The sequence below is a fragment of the Ochlerotatus camptorhynchus genome, unplaced genomic scaffold (assembly GCF_037179485.1).
Source record: "Ochlerotatus camptorhynchus isolate MF236.1 unplaced genomic scaffold, CSIRO-AGI_Acam_v1.1 ptg000293l, whole genome shotgun sequence".
Taxonomy (NCBI): Eukaryota; Metazoa; Arthropoda; class Insecta; order Diptera; family Culicidae; genus Ochlerotatus; species Ochlerotatus camptorhynchus.
Window position 1 is genome coordinate 128,467 of NW_027040782.1, and position 26,688 is coordinate 155,154.

Here is a 26,688-nt window from a genome sequence, read left to right on the forward strand (position 1 = left end):
AGAAATCGACGACTAAAGCCATTGTTTACAAATGCAATTACACCCCTTTGAAATGTTGGCACTGATTTGTTGCGTATGCAATTAAATCACGAATTAAATAAATATTCAACCGGTTGTTTTGGTGGTTAGTATAGGAATGATTTATAAACTCTGACAGTGAAAAATTACAACTTTGTCATGACTTGCTAACGTAGAAATTAACGAGGACTAAAATTTAAAATTTGATCATCTTGTGAAATATTTCCAAATCTATTAAAATTATGATACGTACCTAATTACAGCTTAACCAGTGAACGCTCAACCAAATACCATGGCAACGGAAACACGAACCAAAGTGCAACCTGATGAACAAAAATGCACAACACCACAATCCGAATGAACTCACACACTTCGACTATGACGGACCACTACATACAAGGCATCCAATACAACAAGAGTACGTTGTGCTTGGAGAAAACCATACACGACGACGACCGCGAATAGCGGTAGTGCTAGTAGTGATAGTATTTTAACTACTTATCCGAAACCGGTCGCGACCACCGTTCGGTTCCACGGAAGCGCTGATGTTATGAATGATTCAGTTGCCTTTTTCCATTCGGTGTAGGAGCCACGGCAGTCAGTCAGTACACCACCAGGTAGTAGGCACTCTCGTTTCCGCGATTCTCCCGGAGTTTCCTCAGATCATCATAGTAGGCACATTGAGGCAGAATAGAGCGCGGAGCCGTTTTCGGTTCCAATTCAGTTCCAGATTCGCTCTCCCGTGACGTCGTCGTTCGTCACCGTCGCATACTTCGTCGCGCGCGCGTTTGAATATTGCTCTCATACGCCTCAGTTGCCTCGCGCGCGTCGTCGTCGTCGATCCCATGTGGAGTAGCTTAACTGTGGTATACCTCAGTAAATATAAAAAAAACCGTGTCGTGTGTTTTGTAATTTGCATATTTTGCTCAATCGAGGAGGAATCCGTTCCCGTTGCCTCCCCTCCGATACCCCGCGTATGTGTGCTTGATGTGTGACGAAAGGGGCAGCTTGCTATAGTTACGAGTTGAGGTAAACAAGTTAGGTTCCTTTATTTTAGACGCGAAGAACGAAGAAATGGATGGAGCACCTTCCAGACAACTAGGTTCTTTCATTTGATGAGAAAAAAAAATCTGCAGTGTATTTATTTTTTGGCGAGCGAATCTCAAACAGAGCGACCACCAATTAGTGTCTCCCATCATTTCGTTTGACAAGATTGTACCGAAATGTAAATTTTATGAGTGAATGACCAGTAAAACGACCCCGCAAAGAGTAGCGGGAAATTGTGCTAAAGAAGTGCGACGAAAACAACGACGAAAATGAGCAGCATTGTAACAGCAGTAGCCTGTATGGCACCACGGTGGCTGATGTGATGATACTTGTGCGTGCGTGACCGCAACCAACAAGAAATATCGCGAAAGCAAAGTTGGTTATGATGATAATGGAATGTGTTGTGTTTACGAAAAAAAAACGCGAAATTTCTCGCTACTAGCGCAACGGTTCTAATTTTGGGTTTTCAAAATTCGATTAGTGTGTATCAGGAGTCACGCAAGGTGGGTCTTCGTGAAGGGCAAGTCAATAACTGAATACCGCATTCTAGTTTAGAGCGGCGTGCGAATGCAATCAGCAGAGTTTTTGCATCCAATCAACCAACATCAACACGAATCGAGTCTGTTGCAGTCACATGAATGACAGGAAATAGATCTCTCCACGGTTCGCGAACGAGCATCGTCAGTTTGTGGGAAGAAGCGCAAATTCCGCACCCACATATATAAAGTAAGTATCTATAATTATTTGCCATCCAATTTAGTTAGAGATGCACAATACCTCACACACCCTCCCACCGAAGCGAGGAAAATAACTAGGTTACTAGATCGAAAGGAAGAAGATTGCAGAAACGTTCGGCAACAGCATGCCACGTGAACTGACGACGATAATTAATCGTTCTATTCGAAACTATCGTCTCTGGCTTGTACCTTTTACACAAAGGCGCCCATCCAGCGAGCTCCCTAAATTAACCAACTCCCTCACTCCCGTAGTTCCCGCAGTCCCTAGTGGCCCTATTTTCGGTCCGGTTTCTTTGTGAACTTGGGCTCGAGACCCACCTTGCCCTGCCCTGCCTTGCCTGTCATCGTCGTTTTCGTGACGGCTGTGATGTGTGCCCGTCCATCAGCACACAGTAGACACGCTTTTGCTTTTGCTTTTGTAACCTATGCTTTAAGGTAAATGATGGGCAAACTTTCGCTGGTCGAAGCAGTCGTGAACTAGTATTTTAGTGAGAGTAGTTCTCTGTTTTCCTGCCCGCGCCCGGTTTGCTGCAATTATTGCAACTGTGGCGGAAGGTCAGATCGGTTTTGTAGAGGGCTGTAATTTTCTGTAAACTTCGTTGGTTGCAGCCGGTATTTGTGTCGCCATTTATAACGGAAATTGCTTTATTTATTTCAGCTTAAGTTGGTTCGTCCAATAGTTGCTTTTGTGCTCGTCCGGGAGGATTGAGAATTTCTTTCAGAGACTTGATAGAGTTCTTACAGTTGATGCACCGATTGATTTAGGTTTCCTTTTCAAGAAATGCACGTACAGACTAACGTATGAAAAAATCGCTCGTAATTGACATAAAGTCCACACAGATCCGATCCGAATGTATCAGGTTGAAAGCGTGGTTCGTCTTTTTCATTAATTACAATTCACGGTTGTCAGGTTCATCTTCTCCAATTAAACGACTGCTTCTCGATTTCTGTGGCCGGAATTCCTATGCCACGCGTGCTGAAAATCCGCCAAGTGACTTACGTGTTTCGTGACCGGTTCGCAGGTTGTCTAAAATTATGGTTGCCCTTGGTTGTTCATTTGATATTTTTTCGAAGTTTAACCAGGGTGTCCATTCCAATCCAATTTTTCAATTATCGGTTTTTTCTCGGTTATTTAAAAAAAAACAACCCAAAAATCACCGCTGCCTTAAACTAAATAGGCTATCAAAAATAACAGTTTATAGATAATAATATATTTTTTTCAGTGGAATCGCTCCAAAGTTGCTATTTTGTAAAAAAATATATGAGATGAGATTTGCATTGATATGTTGATGATCTAGATCACTACATCTCATGGAATCATTAATTCGTATAAAATCAAAGAAAAGAGTCTCCTGCAAAAAATGAGCCCTAATGTGGTTTTAGTATGTCGAAAAAAGCATATATCAATACAAGAGACCTGAGCAGGGAAACGCAGTATTAAAAGTTCATAAAATCTTCCTGGAGTGTATATCTCGAACAACATTTTGTGCGATACAAAGATGTTTTACCAATATATGTATCATTCTCCAAATTATATTGGAGATATTTTACAGGCTAAGCATTTTGAGCACTTTGAGCGTTTTGAGTTCATAACATCAATTTAAAATTATCAATTTTGTAAAAAAAAACATTGTTGGATTAACCAAATCTTCCCGATATCTGTTCTTGAAGTTCTGCAGACTCAACAAAGTATACGATGATTCGATTTAATAATAGAATGGGCAATATAATATCATTGGTTTTCTAAAATGCCTGGAGTTCAGATCTTTTTTTATATTATAGTCACTTTAACATTCTTGGATCATTCGTGACTTATCCCGGTTAGATTTTAACTCAGGATAATGATGATTTCCCCTAGGTTTGAGCTGGACGCTAATTAAGTACTTCGACCTTGGCGTGAGAGGTATGGATTAAGATCTTTATGTTTTACTGACTAACCAAGATATTCTGCGATGTCCTGGCTAATCTTGTGTACTTGGTTAGGACAAAATGCAGACATTGTTTTTAATTTATCTCTGAACCGATCATTTCATGATTTTATAATTTTGTTGATTGTGTTCTGTGTCGAACATTTGCATGCCAAGCATGATCGGAAGTTTTAGATCAGGCATTCTTTTGTTGGCATGAATCTACTTCTCTATCTTCAAGTAGCTTCTGCGATGTCCTGGCTAATCTTGTGTACTTGGTTAGGACAAAATGCAGACATTGTTTTTAATTTATCTCTGAACCGATCATTTCATGATTTTATAATTTTGTTGATTGTGTTCTGTGTCGAACATTTGCATGCCAAGCATGATCGGAAGTTTTAGATCAGGCATTCTTTTGTTGGCATGAATCTACTTCTCTATCTTCAAGTAGCTTCGTGATAAGATATGTCTTCCTCAGGCTTTAGAACTACTTCACTCTGAAAATTGTAGCAACCAATTTTTCATTCAAACATTTTTCTTTCAATGAAACCAATATAAATTATAAATATAAATTCCCGGTTTTCCCCGGTTCTTTCCCGGTTTTCCCGGTTGGATGGACACCCTGTTTAACAAATTTTGTATGATTGTTCTTCAAGCATAGGAATATAAGCCATCCCTTGAAGCTTCTGTAAGATTGTAGGAAGAATTGTGTTCTGGTAAAAATAATATAATTTTATTCGTGTTTCGTTACGGTTTCCATCCTGCCCCACTTTCCCCTAGGTTCTAGAGGGGGCTCAAGAGACAGAGGCAGTTAATCAGACCCCATTAGTAACCTTAATTTAAACAATGCTGCAACTCACACACAACAAACTACAGAACTCTATTCATCATCCTCTATAGTCGATCTCCAACTATGTTCCAGACAGGTTCCAACTCTATCCGGCCGCTGATAGACTTTTGCTTTTCACACCACGCAAGGCTAGGTTTCTGGTCTCCCGCATAAACAATAACCATAAGAAGTGCCTAACCACCAATTCGGGATATCATCCCAAATTTATGTGGTATGGTTGTAACATCTATGATATCGTTAGTGTATGGTACCCGTTTATTAGGGCTGCCTTTGAGGAATATATAAAACCCTAAAACACATGACTTTTATTATACTATGAACACAAAACACCCGCCACTTCCCGCGTCACCCTCAATCCGATTTATCCTTGGGATTTCAAACCAAAAAAATCAAGGTGTCAGAAATTCCGGGTTGCCGGGATGGGTACAAACAATCGCAGCTTGTTCTATGCACGGTTAGAAAAAAGTACCCAAAATTAAGTTCTTTTCACTCATCTCGGCACTATAGTACAGGAACTCAAAAGTAGGTAAAGCGGGTCAAAGTAATTTTCATTTACTTGTGTGCAGTTCGTATGGAATTTTCCACTGGCTTTTTAACCAAAAGTAAGTTAGTTATACCCAACTGTAGGTAAATATGATTATACGTTGGGTTCACACACTTTATAACCCCTGTTGGGTGGTTCTGCTCCTCCGTTTTTGACAACATTAGAGCAACCGTAACGGTCGTTGTCATTTGCGCGACTATTTTAACAGCGCACAGCGCTCTCATTTTAGTTTAGTCACTCTTCTCCACACCGGTCGCTGCTATCGCGGTTATCAATTTACTCGCCTTTGTCCGTACCGGTAGTGAGCATTTTGACATTTCTACGAATAGCAACTTTTCTCCAGCGCTGCTATCGCGCTGCTAAATTTGGTAGCGCGCTTCTCACCGAGAAGCCGACTGCTATTTTAGTTACTCGTATGGCAACCCCCGATACGGTAGCTGCGCTATGATGAGGGCTGCTAAAATGAGTTTAGCAGCGTACCGTTACGGTTGCTCTTAGAAGGATAAAAGGAGACAAACTAGTCAAAAGTAGGTAAAAGTGAACTGGCCGTTGGGTACTTTTTTCTTACCGTGTGGTGCTCTATTGGCACACTGATAAAAAAGATGACCGAAGATTGGTGTGTGGAGTGACCTACCCCTTGAGGATTATTTTGGGCCGGAGAAAAAAATAAACGCAGAGAAAAATGTTCAAAGCATCGGACTTCAACAAATTTTGACAATTTTAAAATAAGCCAATTTGAAGATCTCGAATATAGAAACTTCCGTAACACAGGGTGGCCAGTGAATTTTCATTTGGAAATTCCTGGTTTTTTCCCGGTTTCCCCGGTTCAAACCTTAAAAATTTCCCGGTTGTTAATTTCAACAAAAAACGAAATTGAACGTATTTTAAAAAACTTGCTGAAAGGAATTTACTGAAAGGATAAAAAAGTGATTTACAAAGAAACTTTGAAAAGAAAAGAAAATTTGTGATATTAAGCAAACTTTTGTGAAAACATAATTAAACTATGAGATTTTGAAAAAAAATCAAGATAACAGATTTGAAAAAAAAATAAATAATACTAATGACTCGTGGAGTCATAATTGTCACGCTCTGAGACTTGGAAGCATTTTAAGGGTTATAACAAATTACAGAACAATCTATAGAATCTTGCGGACAAACCCTGGAATTTGTAGTAAAATTTAAAAGAATTCAAAATGTTGATTTAAAACAAATATTGAGAAGGACACAGTTTTTGAAGGAGAAGTTCTGAGCAGAATTTCAGAATTATTTTGACATGAAGTCCTTAGAAATTATAAGATGAATTTGGAGGGATTTCTGTGGAGAAGAATGCCAGTTCTAAATTAAATTGAAGGTAATTTTAGAAGATTTCAAAAGGAATTGTGGAAAACAAAACTTTAAGGAAAATTCCTACGTGATTCTGAGGAGATTTGTGTGGGGATCGGGAGGAAAATGACAGATGAATTTTAAGAAGAATTCCAAGAGAATTATGATCAGATTGAAAAAAAACAGAGTTCTAAGAGTTTTCTGGCAATAATTTGCTGAAAATTAGAAACAAATTCTTTAAAATACTCCAAACGGTTTCTAAATAAAATTTCGAAAAATTTCTGCTGTTTTGAATAGAGTTCAAAGAAATTTTTGAAAAGATTTCCAAAGGAATCAAAGTTTCCGAATAGGTTTAAGGGATTTCTAAGAAGGATTCCAATCAAATTCTTAGAAGGGGTTTCAAGGAAATTCCAAAAAGAATTCAACGGTAATTATTACGCGGAGTGTTTTCTGGTTAATTTCCGAAGAGTTCCATGATAATTGAGAGCAGAATTTCAAGTAAATTCTAGAATTCATATCTTATCATAGAATTTTGAACAAGGAAAAAATACAACCCCGGAAAAGAATAATTCAGTTTCGGTTTTTACAAATATTTGTTTCCAAAGTCCAGCATCTTCAATATTTTCTTTCAAGGAACATGCACTTTACATCTGAAATTGAAACGACGAAAATCAATTTGCAATATTGCTGAGTGATTAAATTCTAAAACAAGAAGACGGGAAACTGAAGAAAATTGTGCAGCAAATAGAGCAAGACATTCATTTGGTAAAGGATCACTCTATTTTAATGGTTTATTCTGAAAATGTGATGTGAAATTTGTTCCTATGGTATGGTTTATTTATTTTTCCCGGTTCTCTCGTCGAACTTTCCGGGTTTTTGCCGGTTACTTTTCAAATTTCCGGATATTTCCCGGTATTCCCAGTTTGCTGGCCACCCCAAAGATAAATTTTCATAACTCAGGAACCTAGATACATTTTCTAAAACCGTAGTTGATAGAAAAGTGTGTTCAGTCAAGTTAAAGTCTTAGCAGAGAATGATTTTTATTAATTGATTATCATACAACGCTTACTACTTATGTTAACATCAGCTATCTCGATCGAACTGTATTGCGTTTTAAAACGACTGTTTTCTCCTTCATATTTCGTTGTCAAAACCACCAAACCCCACAATCAAACACGACCCGCTTTGACTACCGTCAGTCTTCAACCACGGCCCTCAGGATCATGTTAAGGACACACCTAACAACACAACAAAAACTAATCGGTCAAGTGCCAAGCTTGCATGTTCGATCGAGACATTTATTTTCTTAACGAATCATGCTTCAACATGAAAAAAAAAATTATAATGGATTATTCGTAGACACCTAACCGTAAAAACCCCGAGGAACATGCTTCATGCGATCGAGGTCATCCTTCTGACAAATGGGAATGATGGGGTGACTCCTTACAAATGCAGGCACGTCCGGAGAACCTTGAGACCAGGGCGCAATCGCCTCTGCAAACAAACACGTCAATCAACGATCCCTCGCGAATCAAAGCTAATCTTCAAAAACTAACAACACAAACAGGTAGAGGCATGATTCCTACCCTCGAGAAACCGGGACGAACGCGTCTGCCGCAAAAACAACAACGCCCAAATCCCAAAGCGTCTGCCCGCAAAAGCAACAACACCCAAATTCCACCCCCTCGAAAATGCAATCGAGAAATCAGTGTCAACATTTCAAAGAGGCGTAATTGCATTTGTAAACAATGGCTTTAGCCGTCGAATTCTAGTGAAAAAAAAAATTACTCATGAAGATTAATGACACCAGCAGGTAGAGGAATGTTGCCTTTGCTAGCTAGCATTGTTAATTTGGAGGATGGGTTTTATTTGCGAGAAATCGATAGCTAAAGCCATTGTTTACAAAAGCAATTACGCTCCTTTGAAATATTGGCACTGAAATGTATAAGAACAATTTTGTGATACGGAATTTTCACTGAAAATCAACCGCGAATTCACGAATTTCACCACACCCAACTGCGAAACATGTCCAGAAGCACTTTTGGTACACTTTCGATATCAATTTCGTTCGAAAAAACTTAATGTCTTTTTTTGCAAAAATAGTTGCAAGCGAACCAACATCAACACCGATCGTGCCGAGCTCTTTCACGCACCTTGCAGCGCGTAAATAAGCTGAAATTAAAAATTATCACTCGCGATGCCACTAATTTCTGGTCTGGGGGAAAAAATAAAACAACGCAGATAGCGACATCTCTTCTGATGCTTGCAAACATGATGATTCACGTTTTCTTTCTCGGAAAACGACAAAACCGCCAATCACACACGTATAACCGTCCGGGAGACAGAGTGTCAGCGTTTATCCGGCAAATGCAGCCAAAAAACTATGAAAGCGAACGCACGCACAAAAAAGAGAACAAACTTAAAACACAACCGTATCCAAAGGGGTTCGAAACTGCACCGGGAAAATATTTTTGATGATTCCTGGACGAAGTAAGATCTATACAGCTTTCCATGCTCAGTAATGGTGGCCTATTTGTATCAATAAATGTATCCTTCACTGTGCTATCTGGATGTTCGGATTTTAACCGAGCATGGAAAGCTGGATACCTAAAAAGTTCAAAATATGAAAGCTTCATGTGATGGTGGAATTTTCTATATCCTCATCAAATAACTCCCAGAGAGTACCTTCTCTTTCTTGGTAAAATTATTTAACGGAAGCATCTGGAAGCATTTGGCATACTTTCCTGGTAAATGTGCAAAAATTGTTCCAATTTTGAAGTAGGATAAAAATCCAGGTGAAGCTTCTAGCTACCTTCAGAGACGATGTTAAACGCGGTTCCAATCGAGCAATTTAAATAAACACGAGCGCTTCACAAAGAAAAGCGTGGGAAGTATTGATATTGTATGAAAAGTAAAATTGGTCAGGGAATATTATTGTTATTCACCCGCTGTATTCTCGTTATGTTATCACAAAATATTTGCTCCGGTGCAACGAAATACATCTACACAGGCTCTGTAACAAAGATCAAGGCGTTTCCAGTGTAATTTTTCAAGATAGTAAAATTAGTGAAAGACTTTAAAAGAGAGATTTCACTCATACAATGATAGGAGGCAACAATCGCAGATTGAATAATTTTGTGCAACGCTCTGTAGAATATACCCTCCAATGTGGTATATTTGGTTTCACTCAGAGTTGTCAAAAATTGAGTCTTCAAATACTTCCATTAAATAGCGATACTACCGATACGATTAAAAAAGTATCCATTTTACCGTGATGCTGAAGCAGCCGACAGTCGCTCAAATTAAAAGTAACTTGAAGTAAACACAAAATTGCGGGTTGCCAAATCTTGCAGAAAAAGAAATTAGTTGGCCGTGAAACCAGATTTACTTTTATTCTCTCCGCGCGTCTCTTATACAACATCGTATCTGGCTACCTTCACTTTGCTATTGCTGGACTGGCAACATTGCACAGGCTACGTTACCCAGCTATGTCCATGTTTCAACTGGTAGTCTATTGTGATCATATGACTCGGGGAGGGGTGAGGTAGGAACTTGTGAGGACGAAAACTAGGCATTCCGCTTCTTCCAGGTTGTCAACTCACCATTTTGTAGCCCAATTGGGCTTACAAATACTATTATAATACTATTCGCCTTAAAGACTTCTCTGACGTTTATGAATTGTACAAGTATTCGTGCAGAACTTTGGGTGAATTTAAAGGTTTTCTTGCACTAATACTTATAATTTACCCAAAGTACTGCACTAATACTTGTGCATTTCACAAACGTCAGAGAAGTCTATAAATTTGACAGAGTTTGGTGAGGGATTCGTGGATTTTCATATGTTTCGAGGGGTGTTTCAATTAGCTTGGGACCGAAGTTCTGATACTTTCTGACCCACAAAATTGAGCATATTTCTTCTGAACCCCCTGGTATAGTATATGATAGTAGTGCCAACAATCAATACGAAACTAACGATTTTAAATTGGCTCACTACTTGACTAGCCTATTGGTCCCAAGCAAACGATTAACGAACCCCATTCTAGTCGAAATTCTAGTACTACACAGTGTTTGTTTTGATTCGCTATGAAGTTTGGTGAATCGATTAGCTTGGGACCGAAGAGAGTACCAGAGCTGAGCCAAAAAGTTGAGCTCGTTTCTTCTGGACCTTCTAGTCTTAGACTTACCTCTATGGTAGTGCCCTGGTTCAACTCGCAAGATATTAGTAAATCTGGTTTATTGCTTGGTAGTTGCTTCCGTCCAGCCGAGGGATAGCCATTTTTTTCCATCGTGGTCATTTCCAGCTTCTACGCAGAGAAAAAAAAATCACTTTATTGACCAGTTGCTGTGGTAACTCGCTGACCTCTCTTGGGAAGAATGCAAAAAAGTACAAAGCTGTCCGTCATTTTAAGTAACGACAACATATTATTCAAACTAGAGAGGAGCGGATTCAAAACAAACTGTCTTGGCAACCTATGCCTAGGTGATGTCTAGCAACACTGCCAATGCAATCAAGATAGGCGCTGCTCGATTGGCTCTGGCTTTGACAGTTCGTTTGGCTCAAAACCAGCCAGTCCACTCCTCTCTTATACTAGACCCCCTCTAATTCAAACCAAGATTCAAACACTCACTTGAGATAACACATTTTTAGACTTAATTCTAGGCTGCACGTGGGTAAACGCATCGCTTCGTGGCATTTATTATTAAATATTATTATATAGCATATTGCAACGTTTTTGCCGGTCTTTTCTTTACATGAGTCATTTTTGCCTTCACACCACTCAAATTTCCACGCTCCGCCAGAGATTTTATGTTTTGTCCAGTCTGCTTCCTCTCTATCGTTTTGTAACTGGCTGATAGCTCTGGAAGCTCTGAAGCTATGCTGCTGCATCTATCCGTTGTTTTTGTTGTTGTTATATTAACAACAAGCAGCCCGAGACACAGCTAGATCTGATATCGTCGAACCCGCTGCTCCGCGTTATACCTACTCCTGCGCTGTGTGGTTGCTTCGACTTCGCCGCGGTGTGAAGCAAACTTAGCCTGCTGCAGTGCAGCATCATCAACCATGGATTTCAGTTTCTATACTTTTATCTGAAAGGTATTTAATACCGTAATTCCTCTTCTCTCACTCATCTCTTGTTCGCCTCCATCGTTAATGGGAAAATTGTAGACAGAACAACTATGGCGGCTGCGGTGGCGTGGGGCGGCCGTTACCGTCAGGTTGGGTTGTTTTTTCCTCCCATGTGTACACAACTCTCTCCCTGTTTGTATACACGCATTTACCGGTAGCGACAGCACGCCGATCGAAGAGAACATGACGATGGCTATAGTTCAACCAAATGTGGTCTCTGTCATCGAAGAATTTTTTGGTCACGTCCTACACGACGAACGAGACCAACCGACCGGCCGTTTCAGTTGATCGAAGTTCGAACTTGACACGTCGGTCAATTACTGGCCAAACGACAGAAAAACGGTAATTGAAAGCATTACTCAATCAACACTTGTACCGATTCGTTGTTAGAAAGAGCAGCTAGTCATGATCAAGTCACCTCTATAGGACAATCCTCGTAGAGGGGTTTTGGAGCAACCTGCTACTCCCGTTGCTAGTAACAACGGGGCGGGTATTGTCGCAGTGAGCCAAAGTTCAAAGCAATTCTATTCAGGTACCCCCACCTGCCCGCGCTCCTCTGGGGAACGGGTACCATGGATACCGCGTGCAACGAACGAGCGCACCGGGAAGCAATAAAACAATCAAAATGTCATTGTCAACTAATCAAATCGTTCACGGGTAGTGGAGCACCGTGGAGCAGGGCTCGTGTGTTTTTGCTCTGGTGGATCCTCTCCCGTTGTTACCGTTCGTCATGTTCTTTGTGCGATCGTTCATGGGGCACCAGTAGTAGTAGTACATAGAGTGCATTCTGTTGTTGTTCTTTTTTTTCTATAACTGTGTACCGCATGGTTATTGTGTCACGCGCATTTATCTTGTAACGATCGCTCTGCACGCGTTGTAAAAGGTAGGAAGCTATTTGAAAATATAATATTTAATAAGTAAATGCATCACACACTGGGATCGTTTACACGCACGCAACACTTCGAGTTTTTCTCGGACTTGCGTGTAGGCTCCTTGGATTGCGAAGATTGATAAGTAAATATACTGCGATTCAATGTCGTTATGAAATATCAATAATTACATATCAGCGGAAAGTTACTCAATCCTTGTTCTTAATTTTGTTTGGAGTCTCAATTTTGTCAAAATTCTTGTTCCTAGAAAACTGTCTTGTTCGTTTGCAGGTTACAGGAAGGTCAATATAATTAAACTAGGCAAATCCTGTTCAACTGCATCCTTGTTCGTTTGTCTATTTTTGACGGAAGTATTATTTCACCGAAGACAATTGTGATACATTTTTATTAAGCGTATCCTACATTTTCAACTTTCCATCACATTTTTCACGTCAATTATCACCGCTGACCCTTTCCAAGTCTTCCACGCTCCGCCAGCTCTAGGTACATATTTTATTTTTCCTCGCAATTAGATTGACAAACTTTCATTTTTAGCACCATTTGTCGTCATCGCAAATGCAATTCACCATACCTATAGGCTAGTCGTCCGGATGGGTGTCCGCTTTTGCCTTGCCGTGCCTGCTTTTACTTATCGTGCAGGGGCAATCTTTCTGGGTCGCATTACATTCGTGTTTGTTCTTAATTTGTTGCGCAAATAGAACTTGCTGCCGTAAAAAAAACCAAACTTTTGTGGTTCTGTTCGGGGCACATTAAAAATGACGAAACACAGACAACGACGGAAAAAGGGTGTGGGCCCTTGCATTCCAGACTCGGAAAGTAATAACAATTCCGAAACACGTTACTAGTTTATATGCTCTTTGACTTTGTACATCTGTTTCTACTAAATCTACAAAGATCTAGAACACGCGCTTTATTGAGTTTATTAAAACAATGTGCAGTGGAATTGTGCAGACCTAGCACAGGTCAACTCCCCCCAAAAAAGGGCGTCGAGAGAGTTTTGGATTAAACGGCCTACTAGTTATCGCCGATGGGCGTGTCAAATGCCGAGGAGGGAGGGAGAAAAGTGAAACTTGCGTCGCCGTCGTAACATTCGGAGGAATTCATCTTCACCTCCACTCGTGTCACGTACTCAAACCGCAGCAGAGCAATGGTCCACTTACATAGTTGCAGCAGGTAGTGCTGTGAGCAGTTAAAACCTACGACGGTGACAATGAGGTAAGACCTGCTGACGGGGACATGCGATCTGTGTATGCAATATGCATGACTTTTTATTAGTTTTGAGCGATTGCACTTCGGCATGCGTTTCGTGGTAGCTCAAACGAGCCAGACGCGGAACGATCACGCTGTGGTGTGTATCGGATGATGAATATTCATGTGCTCAAATATTTGTTTGGATGGGGCACACATTTTACACCGTCGCGTCGTCATCGCACCGCAGCATGCGTGTGCATTTGTTGACAACAACGGTTACTAGTTTGGTGAATAGACGAGTAAATACGTAGGTGGAAGATGCACAAAAGCTAAACTTCATAACTTGAAAAACTATTTTTCGATCTAGTGTCATAGGCGAATCTTACCACCTCGATGAACTGAAAAGGGGGATGCCTTCCGGGAAAGCATAGCTAATTGACATTCTTTCTTGGTGTCTAATAGTGTCACTTAAAACGAAGAACTCACTTTTTTTAAACATTTCCATTGAATGGAATAACTGTTGAAGATGTGGTTACCTCGGGATCCTGACCTCATAACAGATTGTAGTCTTAGAAAAAATGTTAACTTGATTTTATAGTCCCTTAACACTTTGAAGTGTCATTCGTGAATTATCCAGGGATGAGATTTGAACTCGTAACCTTCAGTATGACAGGCATGGATGCTAACTACTACACTACACACTCAGCAGCGTTTCCCTTGATCGGTAATTTATTGCCGAAAAAAGTCAGTAAACGACAAATATTACAGATTTTCCGGTAAACAAAATGAATTTTACCGAACTCCTGTAGATCATTTCAAGCTGTCAAATCACGGTGCAAGAAATTTTTTATGTAGTAAGCGTTGTTGTTTTTCAGACACTACCAACGAATCTACGATTCCCTGCTGGACTGATGTAGCTTTTACTAGCGAGTTCAAAGTCAATGTACGTACTTCCGCAAATCTGAATGTTCATATTGGAGCATAATTTTAAATACATTTGACTTTCAAATATTATTATTTTTTTTTTATTTTACGGATCAGTTTGGTAAAAAATACTGAATCGATGGTAAGAAATCACCGAACCGTTCAGTGCTAATGAGCACGGCATACTGTGAGTGACACTTGTTCATCGCGTATTTTGGCATGTAAATACTTCTTGCGTCACATTTGTGTTGCGATTATCACGAAGAAAACCACTGATTCCTTCAGCGAACTTCCGAAGAAGTTGCTATAAAGCTGAAATTTTAATTATTTCTTAGATTTATAAACATATCTTATTGATAAAAACTTAAATTGTCCTTATTGCTAGCTCTAGTGTAATAAAAATGAATTCTATGTTCATACACGCTATAGCTGGCCCGATTTTACCCTGGCGGGGCGGCCTAGAACAAGGGTGCCCAAGTAACTAAAAGTTCCGTATTCAACGATTAAAATCACTTCCAAGTTCCATAAAGTTCTAATAAAGTTCCGACCGACCATAAAGGTCGAATAAAGTACCGACAAGTTCCATAAAGTTCAAATAAAGTTCTGACAGAACTTACAAGTTGCATAAAGTTCGAATAAAGTTCTGACAGAACTTTCAAGTTCCATTAAGTTAAAATAAAGTTCCAACAGAATTTTCAAGCCACATGAAGCAATCCGCACAAATCTTTATTAGTAACACAATTTCATGTACGTAAATATGAAATGATCAGTGGCCTGAATAAATCATAATTCTTATATTTATGCATTGCATCAATATTCTATCCAAACATAAAAAAATAAGAGTAATTTCCTGGATTCAAACCCGTGTATTCGGCATGCGATATCCGATTGCTAACCACTGCGCCACAAGTGTGTTGGAATACCATGCAGGCAAAAACCAATTTAAAATTCATCAAGGTGTTGTGTTTCGTATTCAAGTCAGTCAGCTGGCACTGAAAACTCCAACAGTAGGCGGGACAACAGCTCATTTTAATACCCCTTTCACATTACAGCGTATATCACGTTATATACGCTGTCTTGCAATGAGCACTCATACATCTAGTTTTCACTGGAAATCCTATGTATGAGTGCTCATTGCAAGACAGCCTATATTATGTGATATAGGCTGTAATGTGAACGGGGTATAATATATCTCAGATGACGCAGTGGTTCATGCATGTTCAAGGACTGGGTTTAATTCTTCAAACAGCTCCAATTTTACTACTAATGCTGATAAATCAATACACATTCATACCTGCCTTTAGAAAAAAAAAACTTTCATAAAAGTGCGAACTAAATATAGAGTTGGTGTAGAGAACAAAAACCTTTTTTAATTTATTTTCTAAAAGTTTCATTCAAGTTCCGCCAGAAGCTGGTTAGAATGCTCTTCAATTATGATACCGGAACTTTCAAGTTCTTATAACGACTTAAAAATGAGGCTGCTTAGAATTCTATAGACCACCTTCAACCAAGCAGCTTAACACCCCGTTCGCATTACAGCCTATATCACGTAATATAGGCTGTCTTGCAATGAACACTCATACAAAAGATTTCCAGTGAAAACTAGATGTATGAGTGTTCATAGCAAGACAGCGTATATCACGTGATATACGCTGTAATGTGAACAAGGTATAAGCCACAAATAGCCATTTATCAGAACTTTTGGCTACTTGGGTACTTCCCCCAAACTTGTTCGGATTTGGGTGAAAGCACATAACATACACTGAAAATAAAATTTCGTTTATACAACGAAATCGCTCGTTTGTTTTACGAATTTATTCGTTGTTTTCTGCAACGAAATGGATTTGTACATTGTATGAAGCTAGTTTCGTTAGAACTGCCACATTCGCTATCGCTACACCCAACCAGCGGGCCACAAGTGTTGGTTGTGGAGACCGAAAAATGTGGAGTGTGTTAGTGAGGATGCGTAAAAATAACTTCATTATTGTAAGGGATAAACATGACAAAAATATAAAAAATAGACTTTAGACCGAACTCGAATCATGAACCTTGCGATAGCCAGATCTGTGACTTATCCATCACTCTATCTGTGCTACGAGAAAAGGAAAGGCTAAAGGCAAATAACAAGTACTCATGGAGCGGTAATTCCATTTCGTTTGCTTTTTCTACTGCTTGCATGTATTTATTTTTCCTCTGATATAAAACCACCGTGACCAGTATTTTGATTTATAATGGTAGCTTGCATGTATTGGTCAAACCGACAATATTAAAAAAAGTATCCCATCTCCAATACACAATCAGAACTTTAGGAGACAATAAGCGCAGTTGTTGGTTTGATTGTACGAAGATGAATTTGTACATTATACGAATAATGCGTAATATTGACATTGCGCCAGATGACAGGGAAAACGAATGTTTCGTACCATTTATGAAAGATGTGTTGTATGTACGATATTCATTTTTACGAAACGGTTTTCAGAGAAATAACGAAAATACATTTTCAGTGTATGTGGAACTTCATGCAAAAAGCTGACTCAAATCTGACCCCTTTTTTGTTTTGCCTCATAGTTGGCATAGTTGGACATCGATCTGTCAAAATAAAATTTTCGTGATATCGACACTGAGCATTCATAAAGACCAATGTCGAAAACATAAATAATGGTTTTTTTCGTAAATGTCTCGTAGGTCAAAGTCAATCCATGTAAGCCACTAATTTTATCGGAGGACTCTTTCTCTACACAATCATGGTGTTGGTTTTCTTGAAGGAGTTTTCATTTTCGAGAAATTCACACAAAATAATTGTTTACGTTTGCAGGATTGGCCCTTACGAAAGTAAGCATTGGCGTTGACGGCGACTCTGCAACTCTTTACTCCTGGTAAAATCCCATAAGCATCTGACAATCTGTGCGTGAAATCTAGCGGACTTTGTCTTATCTCTTCATTCCTCCAGCAAGCCGCCGTTTATTCATAGAGGTAACTCTAAGACTAGAAGGTCCCGAAGAAACGTGCTCAACTTTTTGGCTCAGCCCTGGTACTATCTTCGGTCCCAAGCTAATCGATTCACCCCTCGAAACATAGGAAAATCCACGAACCCCTCATTTTATCTGTCAAACTTTCATAGCGAATCAAAACAAACATTGTGTAGTACTAGAATTTTGACTAGAATGGTGTACGTTAATCGTTTGCTTGGGACCAATTATATTAATTGTTGGTTTATTCACGCAAAGATTGACAGAATCATATGGGATTTTCATAGGAGTGAAAGGGTAAGGATATGTTCACCAAGTTTCATGCACAGACTGATGTGTGCTTATGGGATTTTACCATAGGAGTGAAGAGTTACAGAGTGACCCAAGAGGCGAATTGGGTTGTTTAACTTCGAAAAATATACCGATTTTTATACATCATCTGATAGAGCTTTGTTTTCCGAGCACAACGATATTTTTATCGATCCTGTAGACATTCATCTCGATTTTTAAATCAATATTTGAATTTTTGATCGTTGACACTAAATCTATTCGTTGACAGCTCGCTCCCATACAGAGTCCCACCAAGGGGCGCTAAGATGGTGATTTTTGCTTATGTAATCGTACTTATTTAAAATAGTTCCAGTGTACCAAAATTGATGAAATTTTGGATTTCGGTTCCATTTTTAATGCAGATATCGAATATGCATTTACCTCAATACCCCTAAACAACCCAATTGTCAATAGTCACGGTAATGCGTAATAAGATGGTGTTCGTCCGCTGTTTAAATGCTTGACGGAGTTTGACGTGTGGGCATTCTTTTTTCGACTTGCTCGACAGGGGGCTTTCGGAAGGATTTTTAGCTAGTATTTTCAAGTCGGTCAGAAGCCAATCAATAGCGTTGTTATTCAGTAATATCATAGAGGTAATATTGCCTATTTACAGATTCATTATTTCTTCGTCTTATTGGTTTGCATTGGATTTATGACGGAAATTATGTCAATTGTATTTTAATTCATTTAGGTAATAAGAAACTTACTTTTAGGAGTTCAAATTTAGTTAACAAGTAAGTTTTGTGAATAATCACAAATAATTTAAGTAAATTTAATTCTAACTTTACGAAGATCACTTCTGTCTCATACCTGTCAGTTCTCGTATCTGTCATACAGTCAGCGGCTCGGCATTTACTAGTGAGGTAGGCTCATCGCTGACTTGCTGCACAGTGGGCTTAACAGGTGTAAAACTATCATTTTCTCCGTGGTATGTTGAAATACTGTAAACTGTGCTTTTAGTGAGTCAACTTATGATTACATCACGAAATATCGAGTTGGGTTCGATTCCCGGTCCGGTCTAGGAATTTTTCGGGTTGGAAAATGTCTCGACTTCTCTGGGCATAGAAGTATGATTGGACTTGCCACACAATTATACTAATGCAAAAATGGTACAGGCATCGAAAGCTCTCAATTAATAACTGTGGAAGTGCATCTAGAACACAAAGTTGAGAGCACGCAATAAGCTAATATGCGATATGCAATAAGCTTGAAATGCGAAGAAGAAGAAGTACATTAACGATTATTTTCGTTAGTAAATAGTCCCAACCTGAACCTTAGCCATAGTGGTCGAAAAAGAGTTTGTTATGGTTGTATGGAGTAGTTATTTTTGCTGGGATTTTTGAAGAAATTTTCATTTGACGGCAATTGAGAAACATAGGGAAATCTTGGATATTGCAGGTATCGATAAGCACTCGATTTCATTAATCGTTCTGCTTACAAAATTCTTGCGAATGGAACGATGCAAAGTCAGCTCAAAACTCTGAATATTTTTCAAATGGTACTTCTGATTCTTGTTCCAAATTTTGCTGCTTCTCTCTAGACTTCAAAATGTAAACACTTAATTCCAAATTTACGCAGTCATGTTTTTCCTCCTACGAAACCTAATGAAATCAAAGTTTGATGCAATTGGTTCCAATTTGTTAAAGTTAGCTATATAATTATAAATAAAGCACATAAATGGGTAAGGAAATAGTAAAACATGAGTTCAGAAGTGTTAGGAACACATAGAATTATAAACCACGGTAGAATCATTCAAAAGAATTGAAAAGCCCCTTGATCCCCTTTCTCATTTTACAGCTGGTGTAATCAATTTGACAGATCGATGTCCTTCGATACCACTTGACATCACTAAAATGGGGTCGATTTTTGATGATCGAGTTCCACATATGTTATGTGGTGAAAGGGATCAATTTTAGACGTCAATTATCTACTTAGCTTTGTCCTCCCCCTCGCTGTTTGTGACTATGACATGACCAAACACTCCCGGGTAACTAACTCAGTAGTATGAGACCCCTGAACTGTGTCGCAGGGCCGGCATGTTACTGGGTATTCGGAGGGGCTCCGCGGACAAAGTATGCAAACACAGGAACATTCACATTTTCTAAAACATTCATTTCCATTTTCTGTGTCCTGTGGGTGTGGGTTTTCACATATATGTGGCGTGTATGCGAGGGTTTAAAATTTGCACTGTACTCACTGCTGCAGCCTAGATGAAAAACCTCCACCTCTCCTTGGTGGGGCTTGGTCCCAATCGACACATACCTTAGCCATCGAACCGGAGTCAAGCAGGGTCACCTGCTCACAACCAGCCAATATTTCCCACGAATCACCTATCCGCAAACCTGCCAAAACTTCCATTCTCCCGTTGGATCACCCCTGCCTTGGATGGGGGGATTTTTTCCGCCTGTAATGTTTCATTCGGTCTGCTGCTCGAGCCCACCGGTGGTTCTTCCCGATGTGCCATCTCCAGATGGCGCTACGAGGAACGATATCTCCAGCTTCACGGAAGTTCTCTACGAAGCTGCAACAGTATCTATCCCAAGGACGGGTAGCGTACCTGGGCGAAAAGCACTACGTTGGTGGAACGAGGATACCAAATGTGCGGTGAAAGCGCGACGCAAAGCTTTACGCCGGCTTAAGCGTATCGCCTTAGACGACCCTGGTAGGGAGGAAGCGCTGAAGTTTTACCAACAATCAATACGAAAATAACGATTTTAAATTGGCTCACCACTTTAGTAGCCTATTGGTCCGAAGCAAACGATTAACGTACCCTATTCTAGTTGAAATTCTATTACTACACTATGTTTGTTTTGATTCGCTATGAAAGTTTGACAGATAACATCAGGGGTGTGTGGATTCATGCAGAACATGCAGGGGTGAGTGAAATAGCTTGGGACTGCTTGGGACCGTTGTTCTGGTACTGAGTGAGCCAAAAATAATAATGATTTTCTTCGGGACCCAGTGGTCTTAGAGTTACCTCTATGGTTTTACCGAGAACGCAATCTCTCGTGCAGACAGGTGATCCGTGACGCAAAGCGATCTAGCTGGATGGATTTCCTGGATTCAATCGACGAATCCCAATCGTCGAGTGAATTGTGGAATCGCGTCAACACTCTGAGTGGCAAGCGGCGGACATCGCCGACGAATTAGGAAAATATTTTGCCGGCAATGCCGGCCTGTTTGCTGTCAGTGGCAACGACAACGATTTCATCCAGCGCGTCAAACCTTCCACAAGCAGTATTCGTGACCTGCGAATTCCACCCGATGTTCCTGCTCTCCAGATCAACGAAGCTCTTACCTTCCGGTAGCTTCAGTTTGGATACCCGGTGTTTTTAAAAAACCTCTCCCTCGACGAAAAAAACGAGGCTACTCGCCCTCTTCAACGATCTATGGCTCACTGACTCGTACCCGGACCTCTGGAAACAAAGCTTGGTAGTGCCCATTCCGAAGAACAACACGGCGAGTGATTGCGCTCACTTGCTGCGCGGCAAAAGTGATGGAGAGAATGGTAAATCGTCGTCTTAGGCAGTTCCTGGAGACAAACGGCCTCCTTGACGAACGGCAGCTTGCGTTCCGGCAAGGACACGGCTCCTCCACCTACTTTGTAGCCCTCGGGAAAGTACTTAAGGAAGCCCAGGACAACGCTTACCATGCGGAGTTAGTCTCCCTTGATATTTCAAAGGCGTTCAATAGGACATGGACACCTGGTGTCATCAGGCAGCTCATAGGCTGGGACCTGGAAGGTCACATCACACATTTTGTACGGAATTTCCTCCTTGATCGTACCTTCCAGGTGACTGTCGGGAACACTCGCTCGGATCCGTTCTCCGAGGAAACTGAAGTGCCCCAGGGATCCGTCATAGCGGTAACGCTATTGCTGATGGCAATGAGCGGGGTATTCAGCCGAGTGCCCAAGAACGTGCACGTAATCGTTTATGCCGACGACATACTCATCGTCGTAACGGGACGAACGACTAAGCGGACCAGGAACATAGCTCAGGCAGCAGTCTCTGCCGTGAGCAGGTGGGCGCTTTCGGTTGGTTTCCAGCTCTCCGCGCTGAAGAGTGTACGGTGCCATATCTGTCACTCGGGCCATCTGATTCGAGGACCACCATCCAAGATCATCCGATTCCGGTCAAGAAAACAGTGTGTGTTCTGGGGGAAGTACCATAGAGGTAACTCTAAGACTAGAAGGTCCCGAAATAACGTGCTCAAATTTTTGGCTCAGCTCTGGTACTCTCTTCGGTCCCAAGCTAATCGATTCACCCCTCGAAGCATAGGAAAAACGAATAACCCCTCATTTCATCTGTCAAACTTTCATAGCGAATCAAAACAAACATTGCGTAGTACTAGAATTTCGACTAGAATGGGATACGTTAATCGTTTGCTTGGGACCAATAGGCTAGTCAAGTAGTGAGCCAATTTAAAATCGTTAGTTTCGTATTGATTGTTGGTAGTACTGGATCGCACCCTAAGCTTCAACCAGCACTTCAGGATGGTGAAAGAAAACTGTCATAGCCGCATCAACATAGTCAGGACAATCTCCCGCCCGCATCACTCCAGCAACCGTGAGATACGCCTTCGTGTCGCTCGGGCTGTTATCGACGGTCGACTTTTCTACTGCCTCGAAATAACCTGCTTAGCCACCGAGAAGCTCAACCACATCCTCGCTCCGGTATACAATACCTACGAACGCATCGTATCCAGCCTTCTCCCTTCCACGCCTGCAGACGCCGCAGCCATTGCTACGAAAGCCGCTGCCCTCGCTGCTAAGACATTCGGAAACGAAAGGGTCTTTCTCCTCAACGAGGGGAATAGAGCCCTCTGCACTGCAGCCAATCGTGACGTTCCCCCGGTGGCCAGGGTCCACTGGCATGGAGAGAAGAGTTGGCGATCAAACGTCGTCAAAATAGATAAGCGGATTAATAGTGGATTCCAAGCCGGAGATCACTCTGAAGCTTTGAGACGTTCTGTTGCAGAGCTTCACGGTGACGGGCTGGAGTTGGACTCGGAGTGGCAGGACCGAACACTGCAACGAGTCAAAGTCTACCGGAGGAGTGTTCCGTCTTTTCCGCTGAAGCCGCAGCTATTCTAGACGCAGCCATAACTTCGGCAGATCAACCGATCCTCGTGTAAACTGACTCACACAGCGTCATCCAAGCGCTGGAAGCCGAAGCCCCGAGCCACCCCTGGATACAAGCCATTACAGGGTACGCTCCGTCTTTATGTGGATCCCCGGACACTGCGGTGTTCCCAGAAACGAAGCTGCGGACAGACTGGCGGGATCTGGTGCATCCCATCCCCGCTACACCAGGAACGTACCCCTCCTAGACGTCAGGCGTTGGATTGCGAATACTATTATGGAAGCCAGGCAGCAGGAATGGTTCCAGTCGCGGACCATTCTCCTGAGGAAGATCAAGGAAACCGTACACCCCTGGCTGGTGAACAGCCAAAAGTACAAGGACCAGCCGATCAGATAATTTTCCTCCCAAATACTGGATGAACATTGTTATGAGAAGGGATAGAGCCTTCAGTTGGAATGCGCAATGCTCTCTGCAGAATGATAGTCATCTTAAATTGAAATGCCACAAAACATGGCCGGTCACAACTTCTGTGTTCATCTCAAAAGAACCTTGTAATTCTATAATTTGCTCTCAAAGTGGTAATTTTATCAAAGCTACGAAGATTCTGACCAATGAATCGCGAATTTGTTTATCAAATTTGGTAGACATAGAGAAATTCGATCGGAAGAAAATAGGAATTTCGAAACCTAGATTAGTCAACCCATTCAGTACATTCTCATCAAGTTGAAACTCGTCAATTATTGATCCACCCACATGCTTAAACCTAAGAGGAAGAGGAGACAACTGGCTTCTTTTTGTCTGTCATGTGGTCTTCTTCTCTCGCGGAAACGACCGTGCAAAAACTGTTTCATTATGGGCAGTCGACTGTTAAAATACAAGAAAATATATTCCATGCTGTTACCGACCAATCAGGCGCTGGTTTGCTATTGACAGAAAATTGCTTCATAAAAGTCCCCCTATTGTCTCCTCTGCCTCTTAGGCTTAAACGACCTTTAATAACCGCAACCTTTATTTTTTCTCTTTTTCTTACTTCACGTGCGTCCAGTAAATAGCAAATATCACCAAAACGAAGACGAACGAGCCGCACGCACGAGTCACCGTTGGCCCTTCACACCCAAACACACGTAACGGAACCCCCGCCCTGCCAACCACACCACACCACCCGGAATAATGCTGAGGTGCTATGGCAGCAATCGCGCCCAGTATCTACGCTGCCATCGTGACCTGTCTGGGATTTACGTGCTTCGCTCTGAGTGCCACCGCCGTCGGGCTGCCCGTGTGGGGCCGCTTCCGAAATTTAGCTGGTACGTTTTCGGTTGTCATCATTGGTTGTCATCAAATTCACTGATCAACTCTTACTTTTAGGTTACGAAGACCAGGGCTACTTTGGACCGTGGAAAATATGCCGGCAGCTGTCGTATAGCTATCGCGAAAAATGCGGTCCCGAGGTATCCTACTTCAGACCATCCCGTAAGTGTTCCTGTTCGATGATGACTGGGAAACCGTTTCATTCATACCGTTCTTGCAGATGCCATCTACGTTGCCGGTTTGCTGGCGACGTTCGCCTGCATCGCGTTCGGGCTCTATTGCATCCTGTGCATACTGCAGATCGCGATGATTTCGTCCCGCGAGAAGGTCGTCATGCGATACACTACTCTAGTCGTTCTGAAGCTACTGCTGGCGCTGGTGGGTGCAGTACTGGCACTGATTGCGGTCATCATGTTCGGTGTGACGGCCGACAATAGCCGCGGTCAGTTCTCGGTGACCCGCGGAGCTTCGTTCTACGTACAACTGACCGTGGTTGTGCTCGCAATTTGTCTTGCCATGTTGGCCGTGTATGATCTGATTCTGGCACGTAAGCCCAGTGGAGATCCAACGATGCTACCGACGGTATCCGGCCGCAGTGGGCGGTCCCCACCGACGACAGTGGTCAATCCGGGCTACCGGGATACGCCGCGGGGGAGAGGCAGTCGGGTTGGTAAGTTTACTGGGGTTTGTGTTGGGTGAGAAAGTTTAGTTTAATGGGAGTCCTTTCAAGGTATTTCAGTAACGGATTCATCGGGTCGACCGTACACCGGTAGCAGTGCCACCGTCAGCGGAAGTGTCCAATCGATGAACACCACCGTGACGTCGGTGTCGGGTTCGACGGTCAGCACGGCGCGAACCCCGCTGCGATCGAGTCTGAAGAAACCCCGACCGCCGGGCAGTGCCGACGGGCTGGGAATCCAAAATCCCGGCTATTCCGGGTCGAACCAATCTCCGCGACTTTCGCGCAACGGCAGTGTCAAGAAGGTCCGCATCCAAACGCACGACACCGAAGTGTAGCATAAGTAAGGGGCGCGAGTCTGACGCGCTGGTAGCATTTTTCTCGATCTAAGCTAATCTCGGGTAATTATCCAGATGTAGGATAGAATACGGTTTCCTTTTGTGTTTCAATCGTAGCAACCTAGTACTAGATGAATGGATTTCATTGATGAGTGGCGATTTATTGACGTGGCACTCATCAATAGCAACTTCAAGGTCAGTCCGTCCTTTGTATTGTGGATATGATCGTAGCTTCATTTTATATTCATATTCATATACAAATACAAACATCCTCGAGTGCAAGTTTGTCGTAGATCATAACTATTAGCTGCACCAATTCACTAGCTCGTAAACAAAACACACTTCATCAGAAGCTCTTTACGGCTGTCTCCAGTCTGCTGGTTGAAAGCAGCATACCAGCTCCAAAAAATTTAACAAATGTACAAACTCACATCACAACTAACTACAAAGAGAACATATTATATTATTTATAAATAGTTAGACTAAAACGCAAGTCGAGGCTTGCTTTGATCGATTTTCGTTATTTTAATACGTTTCTGTTTGACCATTGAAAATTTTACGGCCTACTTTGAGAAGCGAACATTAAATGCGGAAATTCTACTGTAGTAGGGCGCCATCTGCTCATGATACTTTTCCGCTGTTTTGCTACATAGATACTTTCAGTTGTCACTTTTATGGGCCTCCGTCCAAAATTGGCTATTTAAGAAACGGTTCCAAAGGAACAGACTTGTTCAGAGGTTTACTACGTTTTATTTCTGTTAGCTGTTAGTAATTTTTTGTTTTGTTTTTACACATTAATTTAAGTGATTTTATTGGTCATGTTAAGTAATTTTATTCGATTCGGATTAGATGTCATTCTTATTCAACATTTCGGGTAGAAGCCATCCAGGAAGCACTGGCGCAACACAAATATTGCAATCCGTCCGCAGTTCTTGGAACGGAATTTTATATACCTACTACTTCTATATAAAAAAAAACGCATACCTATTTAACTATTCATATTCAGCAGACAAGTATTTATTACCGTAGTGAATTTTAGCTTCGAAGTAATCAGATTTTCACCCTTCGCGCAGTGAAGTAACATTTTCCGTCCAAAAAAAAAACTAATCAACTTCTAAAACTGCGCCTACTAAAAACGGGAAAATATTGACAGCCGCCGGTAACGTTTGTTTTTACTGTGAACTGTGATTAATTGCTAATAAATCGGCATTTAAGCGAACGGGGAGTTTGCCTTTTGAGGCTAAAATGTACCGAAATTTCTTTAGTTTTGTTCAGGGCAAGCCAGCGAATTGGCAAATCAAAGTTGGCACTCGTGGAGAATAGAAGAACTATGAGTGTGATGATGGTTTCAAAATTTTACACCGTGAGGTATACGAGTTCAATCTTAAAATGCTTTTATTTTGCAAATGGAGCATTTAATT

At 41.4% G+C, this 26,688-nt stretch overlaps 1 protein-coding gene across 1 annotated transcript; it reads left to right on the forward strand.

Annotated features, from left to right (window-relative positions):
* Positions 1-625: 625 nt before the first annotated feature.
* On the forward strand, positions 626-26,479 carry LOC135706876 (uncharacterized). Its single transcript, XM_065228555.1, has 5 exons — positions 626-1,791; positions 23,988-24,246; positions 24,308-24,412; positions 24,471-24,920; positions 24,981-26,479. The coding sequence occupies exons 2-5, from the start codon at positions 24,126-24,128 to the stop codon at positions 25,265-25,267; spliced, it is 963 nt and encodes a 320-aa protein (XP_065084627.1). The 5' UTR covers positions 626-1,791; positions 23,988-24,125; the 3' UTR covers positions 25,268-26,479.
* Positions 26,480-26,688: the final 209 nt, after the last annotated feature.